The 13437-nt window shown below is 45.2% G+C and overlaps 2 protein-coding genes across 2 annotated transcripts in view; both read left to right on the plus strand.

The window, feature by feature from the left end:
- The first annotated feature begins 1856 nt into the window (after window positions 1-1856).
- LOC146042525 (uncharacterized) overlaps window positions 1857-13437 on the plus strand; it is a 28004-nt gene continuing 16423 nt past the window's right edge. Inside the window, exon 1 of the mRNA XM_083162572.1 lies at window positions 1857-1937. The gene's annotated coding sequence lies outside the window, so the exon portion shown is untranslated. The remainder of the gene's footprint in view (window positions 1938-13437) is intronic.
- Window positions 2892-11819, plus strand: LOC146041537 (uncharacterized). Its single transcript, XM_083161497.1, has 4 exons — window positions 2892-2918; window positions 4250-4341; window positions 5825-5883; window positions 9400-11819. Exon 4 carries the CDS (start codon window positions 9495-9497, stop codon window positions 11817-11819), a length of 2325 nt encoding a protein of 774 aa, XP_083017623.1. The 5' UTR covers window positions 2892-2918; window positions 4250-4341; window positions 5825-5883; window positions 9400-9494.

The following is a 13437-nucleotide window of genomic DNA, read 5'->3' on the forward strand; positions in this document are numbered from 1 at the left end:
TCACAAAAAAAGAGAAATGCTCCAAAGAACAAAAAATACAAAGAGGTATCGGTCTTGTCATGACTGGTGGTAGCAGCTTCAGCACTTCTATCAGGTTGCTGATCTCCCACTATTTCCTCCTCCATCATCCTCCAAAAATGTGTTTTTATTTTATTTATTACTTTTATTTATTTTTCTTATTTTACACTGGACACAGCCTGTCATACTGGACACAGCCCCTTGGACACTGGACACTGCCCCTGGACACTGCCCCTGGACACTGGACACAGCCCGTCACCCTGGACACAGCCCCTGGACAATGGACACAGCCCCTGGACACAGCTCCTGTACACTGGACACTGCCGTCACACTGGACACAGCCTCTGGACACCGCCCCTGGACACAGCTCCTGTACAATGGACACAGCCGTCACACTGGACACAGCCCCTGGACAATGGACACAGCCTCTGGACACCCCCCCTGGACACAGCTCCTGTACACTAGACACAGCCGTCACACTGGACACTGCCCCTGGACCTTGCCCCTGAACACTGGACACAGCGCGTCACCCTGGACACAGCCCCTGGACAATGGACACAGCCCGTTACCCTGGACACAGCCCCTGGACAATGGACACAGCCTCTGGACACCGCCCCGGGACACAGCTCCTGTACACTGGACACAGCCGTCACACTGGACACTGCCCCTGGACACTGGACACAGCTCCTGTACACAGCTCCTGTACACTGGACACAGCCGTCACACTGGACACAGCCTCTGGATACCGCCCCTGGACACAGCTCCTGTACACTGGACACTGCCCCTGGACACTGCCCCTGGACACTGGACACAGCCCGTTACCCTGGACACAGCCCCTGGACAATGGCATACCTCCCAACTTCTGTGTTGGGGAAGCAATGGACACAGCCCGTCACCCTGGACACAGCCCCTGGACAATGGACACAGCCTCTGGACACCCCCCCTGGACACAGCTCCTGTACACTGGACACAGCCGTCACACTGGACACTGCCCCTGGACCTTGCCCCTGGACACAGCGCGTCACCCTGGACACAGCCCCTGGACAATGGACACAGCCCGTTACCCTGGACACAGCCCCTGGACAATGGACACAGCCTCTGGACACCGCCCCGGGACACAGCTCCTGTACACTGGACACAGCCGTCACACTGGACACTGCCCCTGGACACTGGACACAGCTCCTGTACACAGCTCCTGTAGACTGGACACAACCCCTGTACACTGGACACAACCCCTGTACACAGCCCCTGTACACTGGACACAGCCCCTGTACACTGGACACAGCCCCTGTACACTGGACACAGCCCCTGTACACTGGACACTGCCCCTGGACACTGGACACAGCTCCTGTACACAGCTCCTGTACACTGGACACAACCCCTGTACACTGGACACAGCCCCTGTACACTGGACACAGCCCCTGTACACTGGACACAACCCCTGTACACTGGACACAACCCCTGTACACTGGACACAGACCATACTTGCCAACCCTCCCGCATTCAGCGGGAGGGTCCCGCTTTCAGCGGGAGGGTCCCGCTTTTTGCTTGACCCTCCCGCTGCCCCGCAAAGCCCCTCATACCTCCCGGTTTCTGGGATTATTTTCTGGACATTCGGACTGCGCATGCGCGCGTCCGTACTGTCGGGGGGGCGGGGCTTGTGTGGGGGAGTCACAGCCAGCCACCGCGGTGTTATAGGTAGCAAAGACCAGCTCCTGTGCGTACAGACCGGAAGTCTGTGCATCAGGATCATAGCTATCATCTGGCACTGCAGTCGGGCTTCCCTGAGGCTGGGCCCGCCCCCACACACAGCTCCGTGTTACACAGACCAGCTCTTCCTGCCTCTCCGCCTCTGCCTCCCTCCCTCACCACATGGCTGGTTCCCTGCAAGTCCCTGACATGAGCAACAACACAGCCAGGTGAGTGCTGTGTGCACTGAGGAAATGGGGGCTGGTGTATTATGTGTGTGTACTGGGTGTAATATGGGACTGCTATGTATAATTTAATATGTTGTGTGCAATGTGCTGCATGTACTAGCTGTCTGTAATGTATTATGGTGTTGTGTACATTATGCTTTGTGCACAGGGTGTAATATGGGGGAGGGGGTGCTGTGTATATGTAAATACGTGTAATATGGGGGGGAATCTGCTCATACTTGCCTACTCTCCCGCATTTAGCGGGAGTCTCCCGGTTTTGCACTCTTCCTCCCGCTCTCCCGCAAGGCCATCCGTTCCTCCCGGTTTTTGTGCCATTCCCCCCCCCCAATACGCACTGCGCATGCGCCCGCGTCATATCTCGGGGGCGTCGCCCTAGTGCGCGACGTCATTCAGCATGCCGGGTACCGCGCGGGGCTGTGTGGGTACCCGGCAGCAGCAGCAGCAGAGTGAGCGGAAGCTGGGAAGCGCAGCCACGGACGGAGCAGGAGGACAGCGTGCTGCGTGGACGGAGAGGAGCAGTGGCAGCAGCGGGGACTGTGTCTGTGAGTGACAGCGGGAGTCCGGAGCCGGGAGCAGCGACCAGCGGTAAGTATAACACAGTCTGCAACCTCTCTCCCCCACCAACTAAGCCTGCTTCTTTTTTTTTTTATGGAGCTCCTATTGCACAATGAAATAATGCACTACCACGCTTTAGAGGGGGGAGGGGAGGGGGAACTGACCATTTACATGGTCCTCCCTGTTTTTTTTTTTTTTTGGGGGGGGGGGCAGGAATGCTTATCAATAAACCATCAGTGCTGCCACTCATCAGTTTATTAACCAGAGGACAAGGTCCACTGTGGGGGGGGTGGGGGGGGGGGGGTGGGGCAGGAATGGAATGCTTATCAATACACCATCAGTGCTGCCACTCATCAGTTTATTAACCAGAGGACAAGGTCATGAAGAGATGTATTCTTCCTCTGAAAGGTACATTTCAATGATTTTTGCACCCCCTGCTTGCCTATATGGAAGTACCACCTCCCGCAGAGGTTCTGTGGAAGCATACCTCTCCAGTGAGCTTACATGTCAGCTTGCAAGTGCTCATACAGAGGAAAAATCCTCCGATATAAGTAACCATCGGAGGATTTTTCCTTTGTGCGGGCACTTCCGAGCTGACGTGTAAGTGTACAAATCCGCTTGCAGCCGTAGCTTACGTCTTTTCAGCTGCAGTGGTTTTCTTTGAATCGGGAGCCGGCACTGATGTCATGTGACATCATCCACCCTGAACAGGCCGGGGAACGCCTGCTTTCCCTGGGGCCTGTACAGCGTTTCTATGAGTGCGCCCACCGTTTTTGTGGACACACCCATGAAACGCTGGATGCCCACCCCAGAACACCCCCTGCCTGTTAATCACTGTGCGAGTACCCCAGTGATTGAGAATATCACCAAAGGTGCTCGCAGCAGGGGTCTGCACAAGGGCATTAGTGCCCACCATCGGCAGAGGGGTTGAATTAGCTGCTCTATGAGTAGTTCTGGATCAACAACTTACAGATCAGCTTTGCGTCTGATCTAAAAATCCACCACTTAGTAAATAAAGCCCTGTGATATCAACTGACAAATATGGAGGGGAAAGGGTGATGGTTGGGGGCTCTCTTGCTGTATCCCAAGTCTGTGACTAGACCAGAGTAACTGGTACCATCAACCAAAAGTGGTATCACAGCATTTTACAGCACCATTCAATTCTCAGGGGGAAGGCCTATTTCACATGGGATGTTGCTATGGGCAACCAATCAGATACAATCTATTATATTCCAGAAGCTGCTTTATAAATAAGAAGTATTTTCTGATTGGTTACCAATAGCAACATCCCATGTGAAACAGAACTCCAATCTGATTGGTTACCAATAGCAACATCCCATGTGAAACAGAACTCCAATTTAGCACATTTCCATTGTGGTGGTAAAGTACAAACAATTCTGTTTAAAAAAATAAAATAAAATTGTGAAAAACTGCTGCAGGATATGCCGTGAGATGTGAGTCCCGATACGATCAGATCGCATCGGGACTCGCATCGCACGGCATGCTGCAGAGGGACAATTTAGACTATATAATGCAGATCTGCACTATCTAGTCTTGGCTGCCCTCTCTATTTCACTGCCGATTTGCACTCACACGGGAGTGCGCATCGGCAAGTAATCGGGCTCGCAAGCCCTAAAAAAGCATATGATCTGCATGCAATATGGCTTCCGATGTTCACTATATCGGAAGCCATATCGGCCCATCTGTACACACCATAAGGGTATCTATTTTTACTGCAGTTGCTGGAACTACGCTGAGGTCATCCTCAAGCGCCTGTCAGCGGAGGGAGAACGGAGAACGGCGCCCTGTGATCTGGAATCTTATTTAAGAGGTATGTGTCATTTATTTGAATTGTTCACTTGTTGCCTGACGACGAAGCTACGTGCTCCGAAATGTTGGCACTCAGGTCTTTAAAATAAACCACAGGAGGCTCTTGTAGTTCAACGTTTCAGCGCTTGCAGCGCTTTTATCAAGAACAGCATGATAAAAGCGCTGCAAGCACTGAAACATTGAACTACAAGAGCCTCCTGTGGTTTATTTTAAAGACCTGAGTGCTGCCGTCATCGCTGTATGTAACGGCTGCCACGTGGGTGTTGTGCCTCATGGAAGGCACCAGGCAGGCTACTACTTATCCGGAGTGCTGTGGATTCCCTCTACACATACACACACACACACACGTGTGTGTGGAGAGAATCCACGGCACTCCGGATAAGTAGTAGCCTGCCTGGTGCCTTCCGTGGTACTCCCAGTCAAGGGTCCAATATACAATCAAAATGATGGTGGCACTCACAATATAACACACTAAGATAGGTCAACAAATCGAAGCTTTAATGTGTACGCTTCTTCATCAGGACATACAATAATCACAAATACATAAAACACATTTATACAGACCACCATAACGTGCTGACCAGCGGTAGTGTCACGTCATGCCGGCGACATACGATTGCATCGGCGCATGCCGGTGATGTTGGCCTACCATGATGCTGCCGCTGGTCAGCACGTTATGGTGGAACAGGTTGAGTATCCCTTATCCGACATGCTCGGGACCATGAGCATTTCAGATCAGGGATTTTTCAGTTTTTTTGAATATTTTTTTACCATACTTACCGGGTCCCCTGGCGTCCACGGCAGCCTTCAGGATCCTCTTCAGTCATCCTAGGTTGCATTGCGTGAGTTTTGTTTGCAGGTGCGCTGCTGACGTCACCAGCGCACTCGCGCAATGCACCACTGGGACGGGAGGTGCCGCTGAAGAGGATCCTGAAGCCCGCCGTGGACGCCGGAGGACGTGGTAAGTATCAAAAAAGGGGCAGGAAACGGAAAAAACAAACAAACAAAAAAAATTCTGAAAAACCACAGTTTTTGGAATATTTGGGGTTTTGGATACGGGATACTCAACCTGTATGTGTGTGTGCTTGTGTTTACCATGGTCGGCGACCCGGGATTTGCAACCCGGGTTGACCCATTCGAACTGAAGTAATACTTGTGTAATTCAGCAAATTACCGGGTTGACATTTTTAATCCGTTAATTTGCTGCTGAGTGTGAAATGGGGTTAGACTGCACCCGACAAAATGACCCTGCACTGAAAATACTGTGTAATTGCCAGGTGGATTTTTATTTTGCACATCTAGTTACATCTTTGGTTTTATTACTTATCACTACATGGCTAGCTTTCATGAGACCTCGTGGATGGGAATGAAGCACTAATATTAGCTATTACAATTCTATGCAAACTCAATCTCACACTGTAATCTATGTAAACTGGAAGCCTAAGTATGTATTTGTTATAATGATTTTAGCTGGTTATTTATAGTATTACAGGTCCTGTTTCTGCAGTGCAGCACAGCAACAAAGAGAGACCGAGACCTTCAAGTAAGTTTTCAGTATTTATTTATTTTTACAATAGTAGACTTGAACTATGGAGTGTTATTTATGATAGCGATTTAGGGGCATTTTTCGAAGCGATCTCACTAGATTACTTAGAAAATGCCCTTACATCGCTCAGTGTGTAGGGGACATAACAATGCGATATTGCCCAGCAATTAATATCCAGCATGCTGGATATAAATTGGTCAAGGCCAGTCTTCTCACCAGAGAACACTGGCCCTGACCGATCGCTCAGCAAACAGCGCTAACACAGCGCTGTGTGCTGAGCGATCTTGCTGAGTGTTCTGAGCAATCTAGCATCACACAGAACTATCAGCAAATCTCAATGTGTGGAGGTATCTGTAGGGGTCTATTCAACAAGCATTGTTGAGAGAGTTAGTTACCATGCTTGCCTACCTGACCCCCTTCATGAGGGACACAATGCTCTGCTCCTGGACTTCCCTGGTAATGTATGATTGCCATCACCGGTGGTGACACCTTTCTTATCAGTTACCCAGCTCCACACAGGTGCCGGCAATCATACATTATCCATACCTCCCAGCATGCCCCTCTCCAGGAGGACACAATGCTCTGTTCCTGGGCTTCCCTGGTAATGTATGATTGCTAGCACCTGTGGTGACACCTTTCTTATCAGTTACCTAGCTCCCCACAGGTGCTGGCAGTCATACATTATCCATACCTCCCAGCATGCCCCTCTCCAGGAGGACACAATGCTCTGTTCCTGGGCTTCCCTGGTAATGTATGATTGCTAGCACCTGTGGTGACACCTTTCTTATCAGTTACCTAGCTCCCCACAGGTGCTGGCAATCATATATTATCCATACCTCCCAGCATGCCCCTCTCCAGGAGGACACAATGCTCTGCTCCTGGGCTTCCCTGGTAATGTATGATTGCCAGCACCTGTGGTGACACCTTTCTTATCAGTTACCTAGCTCCCCACAGGTGCTGGCAATCATACATTACCAGGGAAGTCCAGGAATAGAGCATTGTGCCCCTGATGGAGAGGGGCAGGTAGGCAACCCTGATATATATACTGCTATATACTATTATATATAATTACCTACCTGCCCCGCTCCATCAGGGGCACAATGCTCTGTTCCTGGACTTCCCTGGTAATGTATGATTGCCAGCACCTGTGGGGAGCTAGGTAACTGATCAGAAATGTGTCACCACAGGTGCTGGCAATCATATATTACCAGGGACGTCCAGGAACAAAGCATTTTCCCCCTCATGGAGGGGGTCAGGTAGGCAAGTATGCGTGTTACCATTTGCAATGGCAGATACTACATCACCGGAACAATTCTATGACTGCTTCTTCACGACATGAATCTCTTTCCCATAGGATGGAGCAGGGCATCAAAAATGGTCAGCATCAGTTAATGTAAATTAAAAATATATGTATTGTAGTTTGATGAAATGGGAAATAAGGAGGTCCAGTATTGAGACCATAACTTTGTGTGAGGATGATAGGTAAGCAGGACATTTCAGTGAAATCTCCAGCATTATTTGTTTAACGAATGGGGCCAACCCTTTGGTTTTACAAAAGTAGATGAAAGTTAATAATTGTATTTTTTTTAAAAGGATAATAGGTGCTATAAGAACTAACTAAAAGCCTACTTGAAGATATTGTTCATACACATAGACAAGTTTTATTTGACATGGCGCTACAATGGAGTAAAGAACCCTGTCTGTTTCTTGCTCATAAGCATCATACAAGTTTTTTTTTCCGATTTAACCTAACGTAACTTGCATTTGTAGTGTGTTTGTGTGTGTGTGTGTGTGTTTTTCTTTAAGGTGGAAGGAAAATGCTACTTTTTAACTTTGTACCTTCTTATTGTGATCTAAAGTGTTCGCTTTGAATGTGGACATTTTTTATTGAAAATTGTAGCTTTTATTGGAAATACATGTACTATTGAAGGAATTAGGCACTAATTCAGCATGGGTTGCTAATTACATAATTCACAAATTGATTATCAGATGACTAACCATGCATTAGGGAAATTAGCGACTTAGAATGTTAGGGTGTGGAAACCGGCAATTTTCTGGTAGTGTCAGAAAAAAAATGGAGGTGTGCCAATTTTTAAGGGAGGGTCTGTGATGTCAGCGCCGGCCTTGTTCATTCTGTTTCAGATGCAGATTGGTGGAAACCTCAAAGCTACTCATATATGCACAGAAGGCAAAGTCTCTTCAGTGGTATGGGATTTGTGAGTAGATAGCAATAAATTTACATGCGGTGGATTTCTCCACACGGTCACCTGCAACTTCTCAAATTAGCAATCCAAGCTGAATTAGGCCTTAGATGATTATGCATTATATATATATATATATATATATATATATATACAACTCCAATGAAAGAAGGCACTCAGGAAACAGCGAAGTAAGATGAAACAAAAAGCGTGTATTATTTTAAGCTTTTGGGGTTTGACCCCCTAACTCAGAACACGACTACAGGCTGTAGTCGTGTTCTGAGGAAGGGGGTCAAACCCCGAAAGCTTAAAACAATACACGCTTTTTGTTTCATCTTACTTCGCTGTTTCCTGAGTGCCTTCTTTCATTGGAGTTGTTATATGAAGATTTGTTTATGGCACCGGGGCAAGTTGTTTTATTACCAGAGTGCCGGCAGGATTGGACCCGTATATGTGTAAATATATATATATATATATATATATATACACATACACATGTTCTTGTGCTACAAATACATAGTTTACACTTGGTATTAACAGCTGCCATGGTTTGATTCTGTTTAGAAAACTCTTCTGGCAATGTTCCATGTCATTTTACGAAGGCTGTGTGTGGCAAAAGATTTTGGCTGTGCAACTTTGGAAGGAAATTTATCATTTTTGTGCGTCACTTATATATAACTGGAAAATGACATTAGCATTTGTGTTAACTTTACTTCAAAATGATATTAAACATTTAAACATTCAAAACACAGCACATGATGTAGTTAATGGGTGAAACATACATTGATTGAGTCCACAACTGCAAAAAGGGACCACTGCTGCTTTGTGCGTTTCAATGTCTGTGCGCACGCTCAGCGAGTTGTGTGCATGCGCACACACGCACAGCTTAGAGAGAACACTGTCTTCTGGTCATTATCCCCTCATTGAACACTCTTCTGTCCAGTGTTTTTACAATTCTACTAGAAAAGTTTTTCTTCTTCACACTAAGCCCTATAACACATACATGTCAGTGACCACTTACACGTCACAAATCTACCAGCTCTCTGTAAGACTGCCTTCCTTCCCTAAGGGTTTGCACTTTGCATGCCCTGGTTGCTAGATATTTTATTTCATTATTTCTCTAATCCATATCTATCTACATCATTCTCAAAGCAGCTGCCCAACTTTTACATTAAATAGTGAACATAGTACATTTTCTGACTACAATAAAAGTTACTTTGCTTATACAGTGGATAAGTGTTAGTGATAAGATAGAGAATCTATAGCGCAGAATATGGAAAACATAATTTATGTTTTTTCAATTGTTTTGCAGAGAACTTAACAGTAGCTGTACAGTATACAGCAAAAGGACTGAGTTCCCTGTGAAAGTATAGCAAGTAGAAATTTGATATCCGCAAAACATACAGTATGGATATCCGGAATTTTTTCGGCAAAAAAAGTGACAAGCAGTCACAGCCTCCTGATCCCAAGAGAAGTGGGGAAAGTGGATCTATGCCCATAAGATCTGATTCTCCTGAATGTATCACAGACAGTGATGACAGTGATGCATCTATTATAGACATTCAGAATCCAAGTACAAGTTTCCATGAAGTTGGGTGTGCTGAGCAGGAAGATCCTTGCTCCAGTAATAGAGAAGAGCAGGATGAAATGCAGGAAGTTGGGTGTGATGAGCAGGAAGATCCTTGCTCCAGTAATAGAGAAGAGCAGGATGAAATTCAGGAAGTACCTGCTAAAAAAAAGAAATACTATTGTGAATTTAATGCCAAAATATCAAAAAGTTATCCAGTGCTAAAGAAATCTTCACGTGGAAAATATTCTGCCTATTGCACAGTATGTAACAGTGATTTTGCTATCAAACATGGTGGTGTTAATGACTGTAAACGCCATGTGGAGAGTGCCAAACATAAAAAACTATCAGAAGCCCGTGATAAAAGTCAGAAATTGGTTAGCTACTTAACTACATCTCATGACGAGCATGCGGTAATTCATGCAGAAATGCTTTTTACTGGCTTCCTGATCGAGCATAACATTCCTATTTCTGCCTCTGACCATGTAGGTAAATTGATGAGGGCAATGATGCCAAATACAAGTGAGGTTGCAGTACAAAAATATGGTTGTGGTAGAACAAAAACAACTGCAATTATTAATTATGCACTTGCACCACACTGCACAAAGCCGGTTATAGAGGCTTTGAAGATCTTGCCATTTACCCTAGCACTAGATGGAGGAAATGAATCTGAGGAGAAATTATTTCCCGTTTTAGTGTCCTATTTTGATTTGGATGGAAAAGTTAAGCCAAAGCTCTTAGATCTTGTGGTTTGTAACATTGCCACAAGCATTAATATTGTAAATGCAGTAGATGAGGTTTTTAAAAAAGAAGGAATTCCCTGGAAAAATTGCATTGGTCTCTGTTTAGACAATGCATCTGTAAATATGGGAAGACACAGGTCTGTAAAAACGTTGATTCAACAGAAGAGCCCTTCTGTTTTTACAGAAGGGTGCCCATGCCATCTTGTGCACCTTGCTGCAAGCAAGGCAAACAATGAACTTTCATTTGATGCAGATGCTTTTCTCCATAAACTTACAACCTACTTCAGGTTCAGCGCTAAAAGAATTCAAGCACTGAAGGATATGAGTGAGTTTGTGAACATTGAGTATGCTAAGATACTGCAACATGGGGCAACCAGGTGGCTTAGTATGCATTCCTGCATTGAGAGGGTGCTTAAAATGTTTCCAGCACTAAAGTCGTTCTTCCAGTCAGAAGACTGTGAGAAAAATCCCAGGAGTAGAGCTCTCTGTGACATGTTTGAGGACTCCACTACTGAGCTGTATATCTTGTTCCTTCATGCAGTTCTTTGCTCATTTAATGAGACTAACACAGTGCTCCAGTATCGTTCTCCTTTTATCCACAAATTGCAGGAGTGCCTGATGGAGTTATATAAGAAACTACTGCTGAAATTGGTGAAACCCACCATAATTAAAGCTGCTGATACTGCAGAAGGACTTCTGAGCATAGATTTTTGTGATTCAGAAATCCAAATGGGGGACAGAGAACTCTTTATTGGGTTTACAACTGGTAACTATATAAGGACCTGTTCTTCCCTAGAACCCAGAGCAGTGACTAAATTTTATCGAGAAGTGAGAAACTTCTATTGTTCTGCTCTTACATATATGAAAAACAAATTTCCCTTAAATGATGATATAATAAAAGCGATGAAGGTCTTTGACTACAAAAACCGCGTGGCAGCACAATTCCAAGACATTGAAGTGCTTGCTAAACGCTTTCCCCAAGTGATAGACAACACCATGATGCAGAAAGTGCATGAAGAGTTCTCCGAGTACCGTGTGTATGACTTGCCCGAGTCCTCCTTACAACATTGCACAGAAGACGGTGTTGAAAGAGTGGATTCCATTTGGCATGAACTGAGCATGGTTATACATCCAGCAACAGGGAACAAAAAATTTGCTATATTATCAAGTATGGCCAAATCTCTGTTAGTTCTCCCGCACAGCAATGCGGAAATTGAACGCGTGTTTAGTATGGTCCGCAAAGTTAAGACTGAGCTCAGAGGAAAATTGGCTACAGAGGGAACACTAAAAAGTCTCTTGCAGTGCAAACTTAATCTGTTTACAGATCTAAGCTGTCACCAGTTCAAGCCTTCTAAAGAGCTTTTGTCTAAAGCTAAGTCCGCAGGTTATCAGCAGCGGAAAACATATACGCGTGATGCCTAAGATGTGTTGAAACAGTATGTAACACCAGTCTAAACCTTAGCTATTCTCATTTGTAGTTAAGCCATTCCAAACTTACTACTTTTAAGAAAGCATAAAAAAAGAGAAAATGTGATAAAATGTTCCACTGGGCTGCACTTTATAAAACAGTTTACTTTAATACGGTTTACATGCTAAGTTTAGGAATTGTACTTTGCAAATTTTTCATTCTTAAGTTAATTGAGCACATTCCACTTTTGTTACCTTAAGTATACACCGTTATGTTATATTATTTAAAATGTGGTTTAAAATATTTTGTTCAATCTATTCTTTTATTTATTGGACAGTAAAGGTCTTATTTGTTAAGTTATTTAAATATACTTCTGTTAATATTTACATTATGTATGTTATTTAAAGCATGATCATTTTTCAATTAAACAATTATTTTGGTAAAGCCTATTTTCTACTTCATACTATGTGTAATATAAAAGGGTAAGTTCTTGTGGCTGCCAGCACCTCAGGGCATTGTTAGTAATTCATTATACTATATATTAACTGTATGGGACCTGACTTACATTTCATTGAGGGCATAGTATACTAAGGATAAGATGTGAATGTCTGTTTGAAGAACTAGTGGGTAGAGGTTCTATTTGAGTGACTGAGTTGTAAAGGAAAATCTGCTCTAGAAGGGCAGCCAATAAATTAACATATACAGGTTTCTATATGTAGTAATAATGCTACATTACTCCCAACTGTCCTAATTACTGTGGGACAGTCCCACTAATTGGAGACTGTCCTGCTGTTCCAGCAGGCTGGGTCAATTGGGGATCTGGAGATCTCAGCTGCCCTACTGAGCAGCCGGTGATAGCTGAAGAGATGCCATGTTCATGGAAACTCCAGTGCAGGGAGAAAGCCAAGGGCTGCTTAGGGAGCGCTGGGCAAGCCCCTAAAGTGACAAAACAGGGTTGTGGTGCTAGGCCCCACCCGTCCTTAGACCACGCCCCTTTAATCAAAGCCACACACCATTTTCAAGTTGATTCAGATTACATATTTCATGAGCATCAAACACATGGCAACCACACATGATTGCTGGTTTCAATTGTACAGCTTCTGTTCGTAGGTTGCCCATATACATACTTGCTCTGGTGGTATGCGGCTCTTCATATTTTTTTCACCAGCCACTGCAGGACACACCCCTGGGTGAAAATAGATACGCCCATATGTGTCACTAGACACGCCCTTTGGTTGATGACACACCCCTTTAATGGTGCGCGACGCTGCGCTCGGTGCATTTGCTAGCATCTAAAATCTCCCTCATTTTGCTTTTCAAAAGTAGGCAAGTATGATATACTATAGTGTTTTGTGCAATGTGCTGTGTGTACTGTGCAGGGTGTAATATGGGGGAGGGGGGTGCTGTGTATATGTAAATATGTGTAATATGGGGGAATCTGCATGTAATATACTATAGTTTTTGTGCAATGTGCTGTGTGTACTGTGCAGGGTGTAATATGGGGGAGGGGGGTGCTGTGTATATGTAAATATGTGTAATATGGGGGAATCTGCATGTAATATACTATAGTTTTTGTGCAATGTGCTGTGTGTACTGTGCAGGGTGTAATATGGGGGAGGGGGTGCTGTGTAT

Source organism: Crinia signifera, chromosome 19, assembly GCF_055691185.1.
Source record: "Crinia signifera chromosome 19, ASM5569118v1, whole genome shotgun sequence".
NCBI classification, from domain to species: Eukaryota; Metazoa; Chordata; class Amphibia; order Anura; family Myobatrachidae; genus Crinia; species Crinia signifera.

Bases quoted from the DNA above. Each gene is read 5' to 3' on its own strand.
- LOC146041537 (XM_083161497.1), top strand. From the start codon at position 9,495: ATGGATATCCGGAATTTTTTCGGCAAAAAAAGTGACAAGCAGTCACAG.